The sequence below is a fragment of the Kogia breviceps genome, chromosome 2 (genome assembly GCF_026419965.1).
Source record: "Kogia breviceps isolate mKogBre1 chromosome 2, mKogBre1 haplotype 1, whole genome shotgun sequence".
NCBI lineage: Eukaryota > Metazoa > Chordata > Mammalia > Artiodactyla > Physeteridae > Kogia > Kogia breviceps.
Window position 1 is genome coordinate 13,811,159 of NC_081311.1, and position 19,794 is coordinate 13,830,952.

The following is a 19,794-nucleotide window of genomic DNA, read 5'->3' on the forward strand; positions in this document are numbered from 1 at the left end:
AGGCATTCAGTGATTACAGTAGATGCCTGCTTAGAAGTCTAACTCAGCCAACTGTACGGTAGTTGTCTTTGTGTAGACTGCCTACTCTGTTGTTGTCCTGTGTATGCAGTGCATGTGTGTACTTCTTGGGCCCCAAACTGGCCTTTCTGTAGGCTGGCAACTCTTTGTTGCATTTGTGCATCATGGAGGTAAAAATGAATGTTTATGTTAGTGGAAGTTAGACACAATTCAGAATATTGGGGGTTTTCTTGCATAAAATGTACACACAGCAAAATATAAAGATATCTTAGTGCCTACAGTTATCTGTAGTTCTGCTGAGCCCCGTTAAGCAGACATTTTAGTACAAACAGCAGTTGGATGATATACGAGGCAGAAAGAACAGAGCTGCCCATTTCGGCCGGGGAGAGGGGAATACCAATACACACTGGAAAGACTTTCCTCCACAAATCAGTCTGCCAATGCTTTGAGATGCTGGTTTAGTTTCAGAAGCCAGGTATCTGCCTGGATGAGCCTCAAGGAAGAGTTCTGGAAAACAGCCAGGGCTTCTAATATGAAGAGCTTTCAAAACCAGCAAGGCTAACCTCCCGCCAATTCACCACTTCATGAAGAGCCAAAATAGAGACTCTAGAATTGATGTAATGTGATCCAACTTGCTTAAACCAGCCAGCACTCGTGCTACTGGGTTCTACCCCAGCCTTGAGCTACAGAGAATCGTTGAGCATCGTAATTAAGTGACGTGGGCCCAAGAACATCTGTTGCTATTGCAAAGTCTTCACGAGCAATTCTCACACAAAAAGAAGCAGTTTCTACAAATGATGCAGCTGCGTGAGCAGGAGAGAGGAAGGGGTAGGATGGGTGAGGGGCTTCTCTGGGATGTAAAGATACAACATTCTTCCAAAAAGGCCCGGAATCTTTGCTACTTTCTCTCTGTTGGTAGATCGAGAGAAAGGTTACAAGATATTTTTCTGGGTTCATCTAAAATGATGAAATAAGTAGGTGTTTGGATTTCTGCTTAGTAAACGGGTACGTCCTTCATATTTTGCTCAGCTCTGGTTTGGAATAAATAAGTTGCTTTTGCAGCATGTGTAAATCCCCGCCCCCCACAATACACACCCCTTTCAGTATCCATAGCAGATGGTAAATTCTGTGGCTGCCAGTTCTATCATAATATGGTTGCAGAAAATAGAAAGCACAGCAACATGAAGACCTCTGATAGAACACAGCTGGTGTTGGGAGACTGCTTCTGAACCTGCTGGCGATGACTATAGAGTTAGTGAGAAAGCACATAGCTGGACTGTAGAAACTCGTTGCTTGAATGTTGGGATAAGACTGTGATGTTGAGACCTGTTATTAACCAAAGCATGTCTACCTGGGCCTTATGAGCGAAGAGCATGGGCCATGGGGGGCGCAGACTGGCAGGGTGGTGGGGAAGTACAAGGGGAACAGGTACCACATTCTAGAAAGTGAGAGGAGCGTTCCTGAAACAGCTGGCTAGCATGCTCATGAAGTTAGGTGTTACACTATCTGGTGGGGGGAGGATCTCATAAACTTACTTGAGAATCCAGGACTCTGGAGTGTTTAGAATTTTAAACACCAAAAGACAATAAATACAGTTTACATGTTAAGTTGGGACTAGAAACTGTATTAGACAGAATTACTTTTTTACAGAAGTTAAATGGACACAAGAAAACTTTAATGAAAGGATATGCCTTTTCCTTTAGAAAATGGTCCTGCCTGACCCCTCTTGTGGAGGGTCTAGGTCAGGATTTAGTAAATAGCTTTGCTAGTTTAACACTGTGTACTCGTTTCATGTACTCTAGCCAGAATGGATTTACCCAAATGAACAGAGATAGGTTTTTACAACTAAAACTTTTAGAAAGTTTCAGTTCCTGAGAGACTGACGTACAAAACTGAACTGTTTTCTTAATTTTTTTTATTTTAAAAATATTTTAAAAGCACAGAAAAGGGCAGAGAATAATGTAACAAATACACACCTCACAGAATTCGCTTCGTTTTTTTCTGAAATTTAAAAAGAAAAAAGAATGCTACAGATAAAATTGAAGGTTCTCTGTGTCACCCAGCCCTAGACCCCTTCCCCTCCCTATCTTTTAAGAGACAACTACTGTTATGTATTTTGTGTGTATCCTTCTATTTCATGTTTTTATGTTTTTCTGTATACCATATGTATTGGGAAATATACAGATACAACATAAATATATAAAGTGTTTGTGTGCTTAAGGTATCATTTGATATATATTCTATAATTTCTTTTACTCAACATTATGGTTTCTGAGGTTTATCTATGTTGATACATTTAACTTCATTCATTTTCATTTATAGTGTATTATATGGATATACCATGATTTATTGTTATTATAAATGCGGAACATGTTTGTGTAGATCATTTTGTACACATTGCTAGAGATTCTAGAATCTAGAAGTAGAATTGCTGAGTCATAGGGTATGTACAATTCCAATTTTGTTAGTTTATTTCCAAAAGTAGTTATGCTAGTTGACGTTTCATCTGCGGTATGTGAGAGTGTCCTACATCTGATCCCAGACTTTTCCAGTTTTTGCCAGTCTATTAGATGAGAATATCTTACTATTTTAATTTGGGTTTTCCCAATTATCAGTGGCATCATAATTTTTTAGCCATTGACATTTGAAAATAAAAATATCCAAAAGTATGAAATCCCAAAAACCATATCCCAGATATGTTTTTCTGACATGGTAGGATTTAAAATATAACTTTGTTCATATGGTCCTCTTATTATAGTATAATAGTATTCCCACACAATTAAAATTTGAATTATCATTCTAATAGCTAAAATCACTTTTTAAAGGTTTAGGCATTTTTGATGAAAATCTTCCTAAAATGTGTTTTACTTCCTATTTTGTGAAAATCGGGGTGAATTGAATTCAGTGCCCATAATGAATGTTAGGTTTTAAAAAAATTCATTAATATCTACAGAGCCAGTTTAGATACTTGTTTCTGTACCTGATACCCTAAAAGATCCTCATGCTTTTTAATAAGTTATTTTGGCCTTCCCTCCTTTTAATTTGCTACCTTCTTCTATTCAGAATTCTAAGGATACATGGATGGTTTTTTTCTTGAGTGAGAGAGTGAACGTGTCCCCAGGCGGTGGTCACTTCCAGTGTGCCCCCAGGGTTCTGGATAATTGAAACTGCGCAGTTTCAGGAATCTGACCTGCGGATGAGTGGGGTTTTTACTGTGTCAGCAAAATACCTACTTAAAAAGAGGCACAAATATTCTCTTAAAGAATGAATACATTTTTAACTCAAGGATGTTAAATTGGTCTGTAACGGAAGAGATAATGAGCAGGAAGGTGACTCATTATCTTAGAAGGTCTGAGAAAATTGGCCAGATACACGTGGTACACATATTATGCTGCTGAGCAGTAACAAATACCATGTGGCCATTCATGCCCTTTTTTCCCGTCGTATATTTTTTTTCTTTTAAAAATTATTCTATTTTTTCTTCTTTTTTATTGAACTGTAGTTGATTTACAATATTGTGGTAATTTCATGTGTAGAGCAGAGTGATTCTGTTATATGTGTGTGTGTATTCTTTTCCATTAGGTTATTACAAGATGTTGAATATAGTTCCCTGCGCTATACAGTAAATCCTTGTTGTTTATCTGTTTTATATATAGTGATATGTATCTGTTAATCCCGTACTCCTAATTTATCTCCGCCCTCTCCCTTTCGGTAACCGTAAGTTTGTTTTCTATGTCTGTGTGTCTGTTTCTGTTTTGTAAATAGGTTCATTTGTATTATTTTTTAGATTCCACATATAAGTGATATCATATATTTATCTCCGTCTGACTTACTTCCCTTGGTATAGAAATCCCTAGGTCCATCCATATTGCTGCAAATGGCACTATTTCTTTTTTATGGCTGAGTGGTATTCCATGGGATACATATCACATATCTTCTATATCCATTCATCTGTTGATGGACACTTAGGTTGCTTCCATGTCTTAGCTGTTGTACATAGTGCTGCTATGAACATTGGGGGGTGCATGTATCTTTTTGAATTAGAGTTTTTGTCTTTTCTGGAGATATCATTAATGTTTTTTAAAGATTTTTATTTTTTGTTTTCATAAAATTGTTTATGTTTGCTCTTTCTTGTCGTTCCAAACTTATGATACAAACTTAACATTTCTGTTTTTTTCTCATTTCAGTGTGACAAAATTAGACAAGAACGGGATGAAGCGGTTAAAAAACTGGAGGAATTTCAGAAAAGTATGTAAGCATTTCAGTGGAGTTGTTCTAACACATACAACTGTGCTTTGGGATTATGTGGGCAGACATGTACCCTGTGTTTAGTTGCTGATGCGTTGGGCATCCAAGAAAGGAAGACTTGTCTTCCTGTTTGCCCAAAAAGTGCTCTGGCATTACTGTGATTTTTAAAGAAGCGGATTGAGCATTATTGTTTCATAAGTATGTTATTTATATATATATAAAACACAGTTTGTACTTGTTATAAAACATTTTACCATACAGAACAGTTAAAAGAGAGCAAATTTGTTGTCTTCACTCTTTGAGAAAAGCCAATATTAGTATTTTACAGTCTTTCTTTCCTGATCTTTTATCTGTGAAATATGTGTCTCAACAAAAAATACAGCCATGCTTTGCGTCCAGTCTTATAGCCTACTCTTTTCAGTAAACAGTATATTATAGTCATCTTTGCATGTCAGTAGCGATATGTGTATCAGTTTTTAGTGTCGCCCATAGTATTCTATTCTATGATCGTACTGTAATTTATTTAAACAATTATTCAGTGACAGATGGATTATTTCTGGTTTTTAGTAATTATCAATAATGCCGTGACAAGTATTCTTATACATACATTTTTACAGTGGTCTGGTTAGTTCCTTAGGTTAATTTATGGAAAAGGAATTCTAGGTTTACAGAACTATACATTTTTAGAAGTTTGAATGGTTGAAATAGCCCTCTCACCAAGGAAAGGTATATTCCCACAAAAGCTTTAATAATCTTCTCAATTTTTGCTATGTTATGTTTTATGTGATGTAACTCTGTTATTACTTCATCCCCTAAAACAGAGCATATCTGATCACACTCAGAAGGACCAGAAAGAAAGAAGTCTTGGGAAAGGGCCAGACCTTAGCAGGGGGAGTGACCCTCCCCCTTAGAAGCAGGGCCTTTGTCCACCCTTCTGCAGATGCCGTGTTAGCCAGGTTGTTTGATTATATCATAAAGCGTTGACTTGGTAACTACACCGCAAAGCATTTTATTCTTGTTGAAGGTAGAGCAGCTATAAAAATGCAGCATTGTAGTGAAATTTCAATAGCCAGTTTATTTCAGGTATCTGGCTGTAACGAGGAAAACCAAAAGGGAATATTGTTGATTAATACCTATCTTTGGTGGCCAATATGCTATGACAGAACTATTTTTTATCTGTGAATGTGTGGATTGTAGCTGTTTAGGACCTTCTCCTTCCCTAATGCAGGATTAATGGGACATTCTTACACTTGAACTGACACTGAGTTACAGCTTCGAGAGTTACACCACTGACGTAGTTACCAGTTAATGCGTTTGAATTAGTTATTGATATTGGATTGGCATACTACATGCAGTGGGAATAGTTCGAATTCTTATGGTTGGAGTTATAAAATGTTTTGGTCCAGGTAGGTAGTAGGGATTTTACCTCTTGCATTAGGCAGAAATGGAAGCAACTTCCTACCAAATCAGCCTACCTTTAGAGTAACATGTAAACTTTGCTTTCATCTACCATTTCTCTTCCTCTAAATACCTTTGATAGTTTTAAAAATTTACATTATTCCTTATGAGCAACTCAAAGCTTGAAAGAATTCATCTTTATTGTTGTTTTCATTCAATTTTTACCTTTACTACATCAGCCTAATTTAAGTTTGGATGGCAGGAAAACAGAGTATTAACTCTTCACTCTGTCGCAAAAGAACAGAAAATGGAGACTAAGAAAACTTTAAATATTTGTTAAAAAACTGTGTCTGAGTTAAATGGTTCCTGACTTTAGAACATAGAGTAGAATTTCAGATTTGGAAGGGAATGAGGCAGTTTTCACCAGTAAAAAGCCCCGTTTTGTGTGAATCCCTGTAGCCCTGAGCAATTCCTTCATTAGTAAAAATGGAATAAATGACCCTACCTTATAGGCTGTTCGAGGATGAAATGAGATAATCCATGTAAAAAGTGCTGAACACAGTGCTTGGCACTATAGTAAGTGCTCAATAAATACTAGTTGCTGCTACCACCATCGCCTTTACGGTACCATCCAGGGCTTGACTGCCCTTCAGTGTTAAGAGTTCATATCATTTACCTTTTGCATGAATTAGTTTCTGAACACCAGTCTCCACATTTGGACAGCTCCAGGGGAAGGTTTCTTTTGGTACTAAGTTGAAATCTGCCTTCCTGTAATGTTTACCTAGTTCTAGTTCTAGTTCTCCAGGTGTAGGAAAAGCAGCCGAATGAGGGTCAGGGAGAGCTTTGTTAGGCTGTTGGGATCCACTCTTCCTAGCTTGGCATACTTTTCATGGCTGGTTTTGCCCATATTTCCATGTGACTCTTGGCCCTCTGCCAGCTCTTCCTGAGCCTTTCTCCTGTCTTTCTGGACAGAGTACACCACTGACTGCATAGTAAAGCCATGTTCCCTAGAAAGCCAGATTTCTGTGAAAGTAAAAGTAAAGTTCTTTTAGGCCACAACATTAGATCCTCTGCTCTGTTTCAGCGCCTACCAATTTTCCTGCATACCTGCTAGCTTTCGTGGCTGTTTCCTTACTACATGAAAACCTTTCTAAGTAATCTGATATTGCACGAGAACTTACGGTACGTTTGCCACATATTCTTTAGAGATATCCTGCATGTAAATATTGCTGAGAGTTGGCTGGATGGAGAGGAGTTTTGCTCAGGAAGCAGCATCATTGGTGGTGTCATTTTTAAATATGAGGAATTAGAAAAGAACATAGAAAATTGAAGTCATCTAGAAATAGCTTTAGCTGGCCTTTACCAGTTAGAAGTCTGTAATCTGGGATATGTGCCTTAACTTCTCTGGGCCTCAGTGTTCTCAAATACAAAATTGCTATGATAATAATAATCCTTCCTACGATTGTTGTGAGGATTTACGAGAGGACACACATAAAGGGTTTACCACACGACAGACACATAGTTGGCCTGATAAACAGTGATAGTGGTTGTTTCCTAAGCAGTTCTGTACTACAGAGAACATTCCTGTAAAAAGGTGTTCACACATGAACTAGGCCTGAGACACGTTTTCAGTCATCAGACAAACACAAGTGTGAATAACTACTTTGTACTTAGTATTGTGCTAGGTGCGAGAGTCAGCCATGAGTGAAGAAAGTCTCTGCTGATGCTCAGTTAGTAGAAGACAAAACAAGTTACAAGAACCCCAGTTCCCCTACAGTGTGATGTATTCTGTGATGGCAAGTATGTAAAAATGTTTTGGGGTCATACAGACTTTGCTAATTCAACTAGACTGATAGAAGCAATAGTTGGTACTCTCTTAGGGAATACTTCTGAGTTCCTAGAGTCATTAAGAAAAACTTTTATTGTGGAAAGTGTCAAGCTTGTACGAAGTGAGACAAAGTGTAATGAACCCCCGTGTACCCGTCACACAGCTTCAGAAGTTGTGTCCGTATACTTACTGTCACTGACCTCGGAGTTTTTGAAACTGACTCCAGTCACCATATCATTTTATCTGTAAAGATTTCAGTATGTATTTCTAAAGCACAAGGATTTTTTAAACATAACTGCAGCAATAGGGGCACTTAATTTAAAGTTCATCTTTTTTCTTTTTTAAACCTTTATGTCATCCAAATTATAGGTGTTTCAGGTACAGTGGTCATGGATTGTGGATATCATGAGTCAAGCCCGAATTCAGGGCCATAGGCAAATCATTAAATGAACAATTAAAGTTTTTAAAAATGTTTTTCCTTCGAAGGGTGTAAATAAATTTATATATTAAAAGAATTCCTGCAACTTCCTTGGCGGTTCAGTGGTTAAGACTCCACTCTTCCCCCTGAAGGGGGCACGGGTTTGATCCCTGGTCAGGGAACTAAGGTCCCACATGCCGCACGATGTGGCCAAGAAAAAAAAAAAAGATTTCTGTTTTGTGTCAGGTGACCTGACTTTTGGTTTTGGAAATTGGGTCATCCTTTTTAAAGATATAAATGCCCTTTGAAATATGTTCCTTTTGGATCTAGAAAGTTTATAAGTAGGTTTCTATGCTATCAGTTTAGCATTGGGATAATTTTTTTAAACTGAAAATTAAAGCACAATTTAAAATTTCCACTGTTCCCTCTTATAGGAAGAAATAAAAACCCTACCTGATGGAGTATACCATATCAGAACTGGAGAAAATGTGGGCTAGTGCTACCTAGCTAACTTTATCAAGTTAAATCAGAAGACAACTTTTCACAAAATGTTTAGAAAATTTTTTTTTTTTTTTCTTTTTTTTCCTCTCTTTGCTAGGCCTGAACCTTACTACTGTGGAATGATTTTTCTTACTTTTCCATGAGCAAGAATATTATTGAATAAAAAGTCAAATTCCTATAAAAAATGCAGAGTGTTTATGTTTTTGTTATGATAGTGGAAATACCGGATTGTGGTAGAAGATGTCAAGTAGTTAAGGCTAAAATTCGAAGTAGTATTTGATGTTGTAAAAATTGTATAGGTTTCTTTTCTCTTTCCTTCACATTTTTGAAGAACCTACCTTGTAAACATAGTGATAAAATGCCAGGAATATTAGGATTTTAAGGAAATAATAGAGCCTATTATTTAAACTACAATATAAAAGGCAATTATATTGATGAAGAGCTACATGGGCTTTGTGTGTGTGAATAAACTTGGCCTGTGTTCAGCTTCTATTTGTTCTTCTGGCATAAACACATATTGTGTGTGATTCCAGTTTAATGGGGACCCGTTTGTATGCCAAGCAGCTGCATTTTAGGACCTATTGCGTGATTTCATAGCTCTCTGAAAATTGGTTCTATTCAGAACAAGAGATAGAAGAGGAAAAGGGGGGTGGTGTGGAGCGGGGGTGGGGAGAGCTTCAACACACAATCATTTCTTTTCAATTGGAGCCAGAAAGGTTGATGACAACATGACCATTGTGTTATAATGATAAGACCACTAAGGCATCTGTACCTCTCATCAAGGCTTTCACACAACAGCAGATACAATTTAATTCACTGCTCTGTCAGCAGTGCTGATACCATTATGCCGTCTGTCTCCACAGTTATAATCACTGTCCTCTGAGAAATGCAGTTGAAATGATCTTGAGCAGTCAAAGAAACTCTCAATTAAGGCTGCCACTTCCAATGTGTCAGATTGTGTCTTATGCACTTGGTACAATTTTCACTTCCAATCCTGTTTATTTACAATGTCTACCAGTAATTACGCTTAACGTGTCATTTAGTGAGGGGGCCCCTGCCAAGCCGATTGCTGGGTGCTGCTGTACCATTGAGTGGGAGTTTCTCGAAGTCAATGCCATCAGCAGCTTTTAGGCCCCGATGGGATGCAGTAGTAATGTTGATAATGCAAGTATCGTGCTCATCAAGTCATAATTAGATGCCACTCAAATGTGCCACTTGTAATAACAGTGTTGATTCATGTTTTTCTCGGTGGCTGCAACTACTAATTAGTTAAGTGGTTTTTGGTTGGCCTGCATTTGCTGCAGATTATTATTACCCCTGAAAAAATGTCAAGGTTAGAGATGTTTCTGGCCATTTAGTGCTGCTTTATGAATTTGAATATTAACGTAATAAGAACTTCGGACAGACTTAGGAAGTAATACATTTTTGTATTTAATTTGGAGAGAAATTTTTTCCCCTGAGTTTAATCATAATTGCAGGTTAATTAAGCTTAAATGAAGCAAAAGTAATCTCTCTTTGTGTTATGAGAGCCCAGTGCTTCTTGCCTGACTTTGTTGGGTTTCACATTTGGGTGCCCTTAAGTTTTCTTTTTTAAGCCAAACAAATGTCAATAAGTATACGTGTTTACAGTTAAGTTTGAAATTCCGAGCATTTTCTTTTAACTAGAAATACGGGTGAAAGGAGTTGGCATTTTTCTGACTTGATCTTCAAAGTATAATTCAAGTTCTAAATTATTTTGTACCTTTGAATCTCATTTATGTAAACCAGCTAACAAAAAGTCTGAAAATTGCTATTTTTGAAACATTGGTTAAATATCAAGTAAAATTTTATTTTTCTTTTGATCTTCCTGACAGTCTGTGATGTAAGAAGCAATTTATTAGCATCTACTTTCATCATCACGTAGTACATAAATCTCATTGCTATACTTTTTTGCCCTGGAGTTTCTTAAATACTTTGTCAGTAATAAAGACTACTATTGAAATACTTAACTGAGTTAAGCTGCCATGTTGTTACTCCAGATATGAGATCAATGTAAGATTTATTTTTAAACATTTCTCTTTAGCTAATTTTCCTTAGTAGACGCATGGGTTACGTCCTGCTAAGAAAAGGAAATCATGTTTGCCCCTTTTAATGTAAGAGAGCTTCTTTTGTTTAAATTAGCAGACATGTCTGTGGTTATGTATACAGCTACATAGAAAAGAGACACTTAAAAAAAATCCTCAGTAGCTTTCTCAAAATGTGTGTAATAACGATAAAAGTTCTTCGTTGTCTTCTTTTTTCTTTCTACATTCAAATATTAGCTAAGATTTAATCAGGGCAGCATCTTAAACACATTTTTTTTCGTGATAGCTAAAGGTCTGGCTAGCTAAAGAATTTCAGTATTCTTAATCATGGGACAAGATGTGTGGGCTTCTGGAATAGCTGACTAATCTCTGAATGCTGAGACTTTTTCCCCCTCATTCCTAGTTTCTCACATGGTTATAGAGGAAGTGAATTTTATGCAGAACCATCTTGAAATAGAGAAGACTTGTCGAGAAAGTGCTGAAGCTTTGGCAACAAAGGTGAGACATTTCAAATACAGGAATTCTACCTGAGCTTTTAAATTTCAACTTGCTTTTCCAAACAGTGGCCTCTATCCTTTTCTGCTTCTCTAGTTCTCTAATCAGTTGTCTGCTCTGATGATCCTCGTCAGAGGTCTCAGAATCCTGGAATATGATTATGTAAATATCTGTCTTAATGCAAAGATTATTTTGATTGTAAAAAAAAAAAAAAAAGTATCTCTGTGTGTGTATTTCAGCATTTTTGGTTTTTGCCTGTGAAAATGGTCCCAGAGTGGTCTGTTGAACTCGACTTTCCAAATGTCTGTGCATTTGGTTAAAATGCTAACCAAGTTTAAAACTAACCTAGAGTGACATGGAAGAGCAATGAGTGTTTCCTGTTTGAATCAGATGAAAAAGTCAGCCTCAGACCTTACAGTTCAGGTGATTATTTTTGAAAGCAAAGTGAGGGCATGCTAAGGGTGACCTCCAGTGCTCCGCTGATTGCTTCTAGCTGATGAATTTACCAAGTGTGTAATTTTCTATATTCTATCTCATCAGAAGTACATTATTATTATAGAATGTTTTTATCTCTGTCTTATGTATTTTGGGTTGGGTAAAACGCATCTGAACCACTTCATCAGAAAATGGATTACAGCAATTTTCAGCCAAATTTCATTAGTGATGCTGGTTTTGTTTCTTTCTCCTCTCCCCCATCACCTACATCCAGAGTATTTCTTTGGATGCAACTGAAATTCTGTAGATCAATAAGTCAATCAATTTAATTTGTATGCATTAGCAGTGCGCTTGCTAGAGGTATTGGCTTAATTGTTTGCATAACAGCACCACATTAGAATTCATAATATATGCAGGCAGAACCTAACTAAGAATATAGGTATGTGTATATAGCTTCTTTTCTGTTATTTTTCTGAAGAATATATAGCAATAGAGGCCATTGCTTTAAAAGCAGCGATAACATGGGTGCTCTCATATCATTTCTATTCCCTACATCTCCCTAGAGTCCACTGGTTGATAATACTGTTGGAATTCTCTTTTCATTTCCTTTACTTTGGGACCAAGTAGAAAAAATGTGTTCAGAGCATGCTAGCTTGTTCTGAATCTTGCAGTGGCTAAGGATAGTTTCTGCATTTTTCTCTTGTTATTAACAAGTATTCCTGTTGCAATAGGACATGCAAAGTGAGAGCACTGACAGCCTCTCAGGACTGGCAGTTTATGGAAAACAGTGGTTTGGGAGGCAGTATGTACAGGTTTTATTCCTAATTATATCATTTTGGACATATGTGACTTTGGCCAAGTTAATTCTGTTCCCTGGACTGCCATTGTCTCATCTTAAATGACAGGATGAACTAGAATTAGGACTAAAGTGAGAATGGGACAGACTTTCTTTCTTTACGATGACTAATCATTGGTCCCCTTAAAACATTATTTGATTGCTATTCTCCCCTTTTTTATTTAACAGTTGATTTTGAGCAAGAGAATTCACCTCTCTAACCTGCAATTATCATGTCATAATTGTCAGGGTAGACCAGGGTTGATTTCTTAAGAATACCCCAGACCCACTGATTCTAGGAGTGTGGCCCAGACATGTGAATGCTGAAAAAGCTGCCAGGTGACTGTTCTGTTCACCCCTCCTTATGCACCAGTGTGTTACTCTTCTCTAGGGTCATTTTTACAATTTAGTATCGACAGTAGGACCCTTAACTTATAGTTTGTCTTCTATTCTTTAAGAAGCCCTTTTGAAAATGGACTTACGGTTTGTTTGGGGGGATACGGTGTGAACTCAGGAACTTTAGAATAAAAAAAAAACCAAAAAAACCCCATTCAGTTAAACGCTGTAGATGTGCTCATTGGATGTGGAAGATACTACAGCTTTGAATGCAAAGTTTGGAAACTTCATTATATGTGTGATCAGTAAATGAAAGTAGCACATCCTGATTTAAGTATTAATTGTCATTTTTGGAAGTAGTTTTCATTTTCTAAGCAGCAGAGTTTCTGTAAATTCGTATTTTTCTAAAGTGTTTGCTCTCAAATTAATGACAAATGGAATGTTTAATTCTTATGATACAATTTTTTTAACATCTTTATTGGAGTAGAATTGCTTTACAATGTTGTGTTAGTTTCTGCTGTATAACAAAGTGAATCAGCTATATGTATACATATATCCCCATATCCCCTCCCTCTTGCGTCTCCCTCCCACCCTCCCTATCCCACCCCTCTAGGTGGTCACAAATCAGGAGCTGATCTCCCTGTGCTATGCGGCTGCTTCCCACTAGCTATTTTACATACGGTACTGTATATATGTTAATGCTACTGTCCATTCTCTACGTCTGCATCTTTATTCCTGTCCTGCCCCTAAGTTCATGAGAACCTTTTTTTTTTTTTTTTAGAGTCCATATATATGTGTTAGCGTACGGTATTTGTTTTTCTCTTTCTGACTTCACTTTGTATGACAGACTCTAGGTCCATCCACCTCACTACAAATAACTCAATTTCATTTCTTTTTATGGCGGAGTAATATTCCATTGTATATATGTGCCACATCTTCTTTATTCATTCCTCTGTCGATGGACGCTTAGGTTGCTTCCATATCCTGGCTATTGTAAATACAGCTGCCATGAACATTGTGGTACATGACTCTTTTTGAATTATGGTTTTCTCAGGGTATATGCCCAGTAGTGGGACTGCTGGGTCATATGGTAGTTCTATTTTCAGTTTTTTAGGACCCTCCATACTGTTCTCCATAGTGTCTGTATCGATTTACATTCCCACCAACAGTGCAAGAGGGTTGCCTTTTCTCCACACCCTCTCCAGCATTTATTGTTTGTAGATTATTTTGATGATGGCCATTCTGACAGGTGTGAGGTGATACCTCACTGTAGTTTTGATTTTCATTTCTCTAATGATTAATGATGTTGAGCATTCTTTCATGTGTTTGTTGGCAATCTGTATATCTTCTTTGGAGAAATGTCTGTTTAGGTCTTCTGCCCATTTTGGGATTGGGTTTTTTTTTTTGATATTGAGCTGTATGAGCTGCATGTGTATTTTGGAGATGAATCCTCTGGCAGTTGCTTCATTTGCAAATATTTTCTCCCATTCTGAGGGTTGTCTTTTTGTCTTGTTTATGGTTTCCTTTGCTGTGCAAAAGCTTTTAAGTTTCATTAGGTCCCATTTGTTTACTTTTGTTTTTATTTCCATTTCTCTAGGAGGTGGGTCAGAAATACAATTTGACTGCATTATTTCCTTCAAAGCAAGTGTGGATGCTTTGCTTTGCTAAAATGTGAACGTTAAACTGATAAATATAGACCAGTTATTTAAGTCGTATGATCCAAGTCTGTTTAACTTGCTTATTTTGTATCTTTAAATATTCATTAAACTGTGCTCAATATAAAAACCCTATTTAAATTTGAATATAGTATAAGATTCTGTTACTGTAGGGTTACGAAAGATTTATTTTTGCCTTGTAAGTAATAAGGATTCTAAAACCCAAGTAGCATGCCATTAACCTATATAACTTGATGAATAATAACGGCAGTGAAATTTCTCAGCCCAAATTTGTGAATTCAGAGTTCTCAAAAATTTCCACTTAGCATGGTTATAAGATTTAATGTGTGTAAGTCTTATATTTCTTCTTTCAGAGTGTGAAGATGTTGTTTTAGAGAAGACGTTTGCAATTTTGTTTGGCTTCTTTCTTGAGAGAGTAACTTTGTTGAATAGAGTAATTGTATTACAGCCAAATAGTAGCTGGTAGATTTTGGTGCCTGGCTTGATAGAGGCATTAAAACTCTTGAGGGCAGAACTGTTAACTGTTAGGTTATTAAATATTACTTCGATGGGGTGGCCTAGGGAGCACCAGATGGCAAAAATTAGTATTTTCAGTTTTTCATGAGAATCCTGGGGGAAGAAACATTGTATAGATGAATAGAAAACTAGCTGATAAATGACTTCCAGAGGAAACTTAGACACACAAACTAAACCTCTTTTGTTACTAATAGCTAATATTTGCTGAATTTTTACTGTATGTCAGTCACTATATTAAATGCTTTATATATATCTCGTTTAATCTTCATATTATGGGATAGAGACTGTTTTTATCCTTAGTTAGCTGATGAGAAAACTGACACTGAAAGATTAGATTATTCTAGAGGCAGAGACAGAATTTGATTGCAGAGATGAGTTCTTAACTCAGCTATACTAATTTTATAGAAATGCATACTCAAGTACTACATTCCTGTATGTCAATTATCCGTAGTATTGATGTACATTAGAATCACCTGGGAAGCCCTGAGAAAGTGCTATGCTGGGCTCTACTGCCAGAGATTTTGGTCTGGTGAGGGCCTGCATGTTGGGAGGTTTTTTTTTTAAATAAAAAACTCTACAGATGGTAATGTGCAGGGTTGGGAACCATTAGTTTAAATATTAGGAGGCAGAATTACAAACTAAGTCTTGAGTTTTTTCACTTGAGTTTTTCTTAAATTGTTCTTTTCTCCTTGCATTCAGAAAAGATGTCGTCATTTGAGAATCGGCGATGGTCCTTGAGCTTCTAGTGCCATGCTCTAGCATTCATGGTTCAAAGAACCCATAACAGTGTTTACTTGAATTTTCCATCTGAAGGAAGAGGGATTGGGAAATCCTGGGTCTCATATCTTATCCCTGATCCTCTAATGTAATATGGAGAGCTAGAAGCTGGAGCTCTGGGCTGGGGACTGGGAATAGAGGTCTGTGTCTGAGTCCCTGAATAGATCTCACCAGCCTTCCCAGGAAGAATCTGTGGAATGGTTCATAGCCATTTCTAAGTGATTCTTCCTGATTCCCCAGAGAGGTCAGGGAGTGCTCTAGGGAATGCTCTTGTGTTCCAGACCACGCCACTCGGGGTATATTTAGTTTCCATATTATTGGGGTAAGAATCAGATCTCCCAAATTGAAATGGACTGGGCTTTCCCTGAGAGAAACCCTGAAGGGTCCTAATCATGATCACAAATGAAGGACCAAAGCCAGACAAATACCATACTAAACATCTTATTCTGGCATAAGGTTTACAGCAGTGAAGGGCATTTAGCTTTCCAGTGAATTGTTTCTGTCTGTGTTTATTTCCAATGTCAGTTATTAAATTAAGAACTTGTCTTGATGGCCAACGGCCCTTATTAAATGCAAACACATTTCTGTATCTTATATTTTATACTAGAGAAATCAGTATACGAGCTACTTTCTACTCAAGTAAGAGAACGCCTTTTATATTTTAGTCTTGTGAAGAGAACACATAAGCAAAACCATATTTTCCTTCTGTGGACTTTGGATCAATTTTAGTTTTCGTGTGTGCCTTGTACTAACATTTATATGCACATAAACACAGGAGCTGCAGAAGGTAACGATAATTGATAACCAACTCATTTTTACATCAGGGGATAACAAATACATTAATGAATTAGGATTCCTTTATCTGCAGGGAATTAGATAGAGATAATAGAAACGTATCTTGAACTTTCTTGTATCGTGTATTATTAGAACTCTATGTACAGATAGAAACACATTTTGAACTAGTTTAAGCAAGAAAAGGAAAAAAAAAGTAGGAATTTGTTCAGAGGGATATTGGAGAATCCCATAGAATCCATGAGCTAGGAGCGTTTTAGGAATGGACTAGAGCCCTGTGGCAACCCCTGTGTCTGTTGCTTTTCTCTGTCTCTCCTACACATTGGCTCCATTTTGGCTTTGCTGTGGACTGCCTTTCTCTATTCCTCAATTCACTAGTGTAATGTGGTTGCCAGTAGCTACTGTATATCCAGACACATGGAAAGGAATTCATCTCTCTGTTCCAGTCTCCAAATTTCTAGAGAAGGGATCTAATTGACCAAGCTTAGATTATGTGCCTAATTCCTGGACTAATTATTATAGCTATGGCCAAAGTGGTAGGTTGTGCTTTGGGAGAACTTGGCTGTTCCCCATAGAAATCATTTGGAACAGTGAAGAAGAGTGTCAGTGTCCAGAAAACAGACAGTGCCAGGCAAACAGACATTTAAAAGATGTTCACAGCACAGCATCAAACAAAATATTTGCTTGAAAGAAAGTGTCTTAAATTAAGACTTTTAATGACTGTGAATAAATTGAAATTTTATTTCATCTATACTGGTGTTTTATCTTAATTCTTCTTGTATTTATCAGTTATAACTAGCATTTTCACATGCTGCTGGCTATAAGGCATAGGTCTTACTTAAAGTAATAAGTTCAATGTTAAAAAGTATTAAAAAAACTTATTAATGACTCTTCTAATTGTTACTTCATGCTGTGAATGTTGATGAGTGTGCAAGACAAAAATACACTTAATTTGTCTATTGTTTAAAAATCCAAGACACTCATTTTTTTTAACATCTTTATTGGAGTATAATTGCTTTACAATGGTGTGTTAGTTTCTGCCTTATAATAAGCAGAAATCAGCTATACGTATACATATATGCCCATATCTCTTCCCTCTTACGTCTCCCTCCCACCCTCCCTATCCCACCCCTCTAGGTGGCAAGACACTCATTTGACTGCTGTTAAAATAACTGTCTTTATATTTGCCTTAGCTAAATAAAGAAAATAAAGCATTGAAAAGAATCAGCATGTTATACATGGCCAAGCTGGGGCCAGATGTAATAACTGAAGAGATCAACATTGATGATGAAGAGTCAACCCTGGACCCTGAGGGTGCTGCCGAGACTTGTGTCTCAGTACAGTGTCAGAAGCAAATCAAGGGTAGGATCCCTGGCTTCATTATTGAGCATGTTTTTGACTCCTGTTAGGATAATGCTTCTGAATCCTGGTTGCACATTGGAATTACATGATAATTTCAAAAAATATTGATGCCCGGTTCCTACTTTGGAAAAAATTCTGATAGTTTGTCACAGGGGGTGGCCTGGTTGAGAATCATGATGGATGTATAGCTTTATGAGTCCCTTCTTGTTTGGGATTAGGCACTTCTGAAAGCATTGTCTTGACAGAAGCAGTCAGTTTGCCTATAAACTTCTAAAGGATTGGACTGTGTATTAAGATATTTTTGTTAAATGAAAGTAAGAATGAATAAAAATATATTTAGCCGACACCTCCTGTTAGTCTGGTTCTCTTTTGGAATCTTTGGGGAAGATACCTCCCCAAATTGCTTAGTCTCTGCTCTCCAAGAACTTCCCATATGATTCAGGCAATGAGCTAAAAGCAGTATGTAGTATTAAGCAACTGAGGTGGTTCCCCAAGTAGTGCTGTAAGGCAAGATCACATGATACATCTATTAAGTAGATATTAAGTTTATTTATAAATAAATACACACACACGCACACACACACACACACACACACACACACACACACCCCTATATATTGTTAAGGATGTAGGAAAACAGTTTGGGGCTCAGTAACTGTTGGAGCATTTTAACTTACTGTACCTGTCAGGAGCAATACTTGTTTGCTTGTTTGGTAGATAAAACTTCAGTGAGAAGTATGAAGAAGAAATTAAAAAGAAAGCCATCTTAACCTGACTTTCTACCTGCTAACTTAAGACAAAATCATATTTATGTTGGTAGGAAGGGAGAGGAAGTTTAAAGGCTTTCCTTTTGTTTGTATTCCTCCCTTCTGTTAGGTCTTGAATGGTATGATCTCTTGTTCTTTAAGATTAGCCAGCCAGTGAAGAAAGTTTTAAAATAAGTTTTAAAACAAGTCTCTGAGAACCCTTCAATTAGGTTGGGTTCATGTAAAAAGTTTGATTTAACTTATAAATAAATAACCACATAGCAGGTTTCTAACTATCTTGGAGAAGGGTAAGAAATTAAAAGCACTTAAAAGCTAAGTGGCAAAAGTATGTGGTCCTGGGTATAAATTTAAGTACTCTGTGCTAATCCATGTTTTTTTTTTTTAACATTTGAGTGGTAGAAGTAACTTTAATCGAACACCAGAAGTTTTTGCACTTATAGTTGCTAGTATTTTCACTCTAGTAACACAGTTTTCATTAAATCTCAATAATATGAAATATGAAGTAAATTAAGAAACAAAACACCAACACCCTGGAGAGAAAATTATTAGAATTAACCCTTTTTCAAATAGGTTATATTTTGAGTCAGTTCAGATAATGTTGAAGGGCTGTAAATTGGCAGCAAGTCAGGATTTTTTTCTTTAAATCAAAATCTCCAAATTATTAGCTGCCCAGTTTGTTTGTATTGCATTGTGACAAAAGCCCATGGCCATTATAAAATAAAAAAGAAATTAGTACAGTGCCTTAATTTGTTTTGCTGAAAGCTTAAAAAAATTCTACTTCTAAAATGCCAGATAGTTTCCTAGAATACAGGTTTGATATATTGCAGAGAAAACATGATCTAGTATATTTAACATAGTGAGCGTGCCTGATACAAAATTTTAGCAACATAGCTATATTTGGCAGCGGGGCGGGGGTGAGAAGTGATATTTCCATTGTCTTTTGCTACTTCATTTTCTTTTTAATTGTGGAATAACTTTGACCATGAGCTGCACATGGATTGGCATTTTCAATTCTTCTGACAAGATTGGTTTCTTCTTTTAAAAATAAGGCGCTTTTTTTCTTATTTTTTTCTTTAAAAATGCAGAACTTCGAGATCAAATTGTATCTGTTCAGGAGGAAAAGAAGATATTAGCCATTGAACTGGAAAATCTCAAGAGCAAACTTGTAGAAGTAATTGAAGAAGTATGTATCTTAGGCCCGAAAGGCAAGACCTTTAATGTTTTAAGGTGTTTGGGGACAGGCTAAGTCAAAAACTTGCTGTTGGAAGCTAATTTCTGACATGAGAACCGTGTACCAATTTTAATCTTCTCTCGTCCCCACTATTTCAG

The 19,794-nt window shown here is 36.8% G+C and overlaps 1 protein-coding gene across 5 annotated transcripts in view; it reads left to right on the forward strand.

Annotated features, from left to right (window-relative positions):
- The window catches only part of SHTN1 (shootin 1), a 103,513-nt gene that overhangs the window by 21,737 nt on the left and 61,982 nt on the right, over positions 1-19,794 (forward strand). For all 5 annotated transcript variants that reach the window (XM_067024575.1, XM_059051718.2, XM_067024574.1 and 2 more), the window contains 4 exons: positions 4,206-4,266; positions 10,878-10,972; positions 17,530-17,698; positions 19,551-19,648. In XM_067024575.1, coding sequence (XP_066880676.1) covers positions 4,206-4,266; positions 10,878-10,972; positions 17,530-17,698; positions 19,551-19,648 — 423 coding nt within the window. The remainder of the gene's footprint in view (positions 1-4,205; positions 4,267-10,877; positions 10,973-17,529; positions 17,699-19,550; positions 19,649-19,794) is intronic.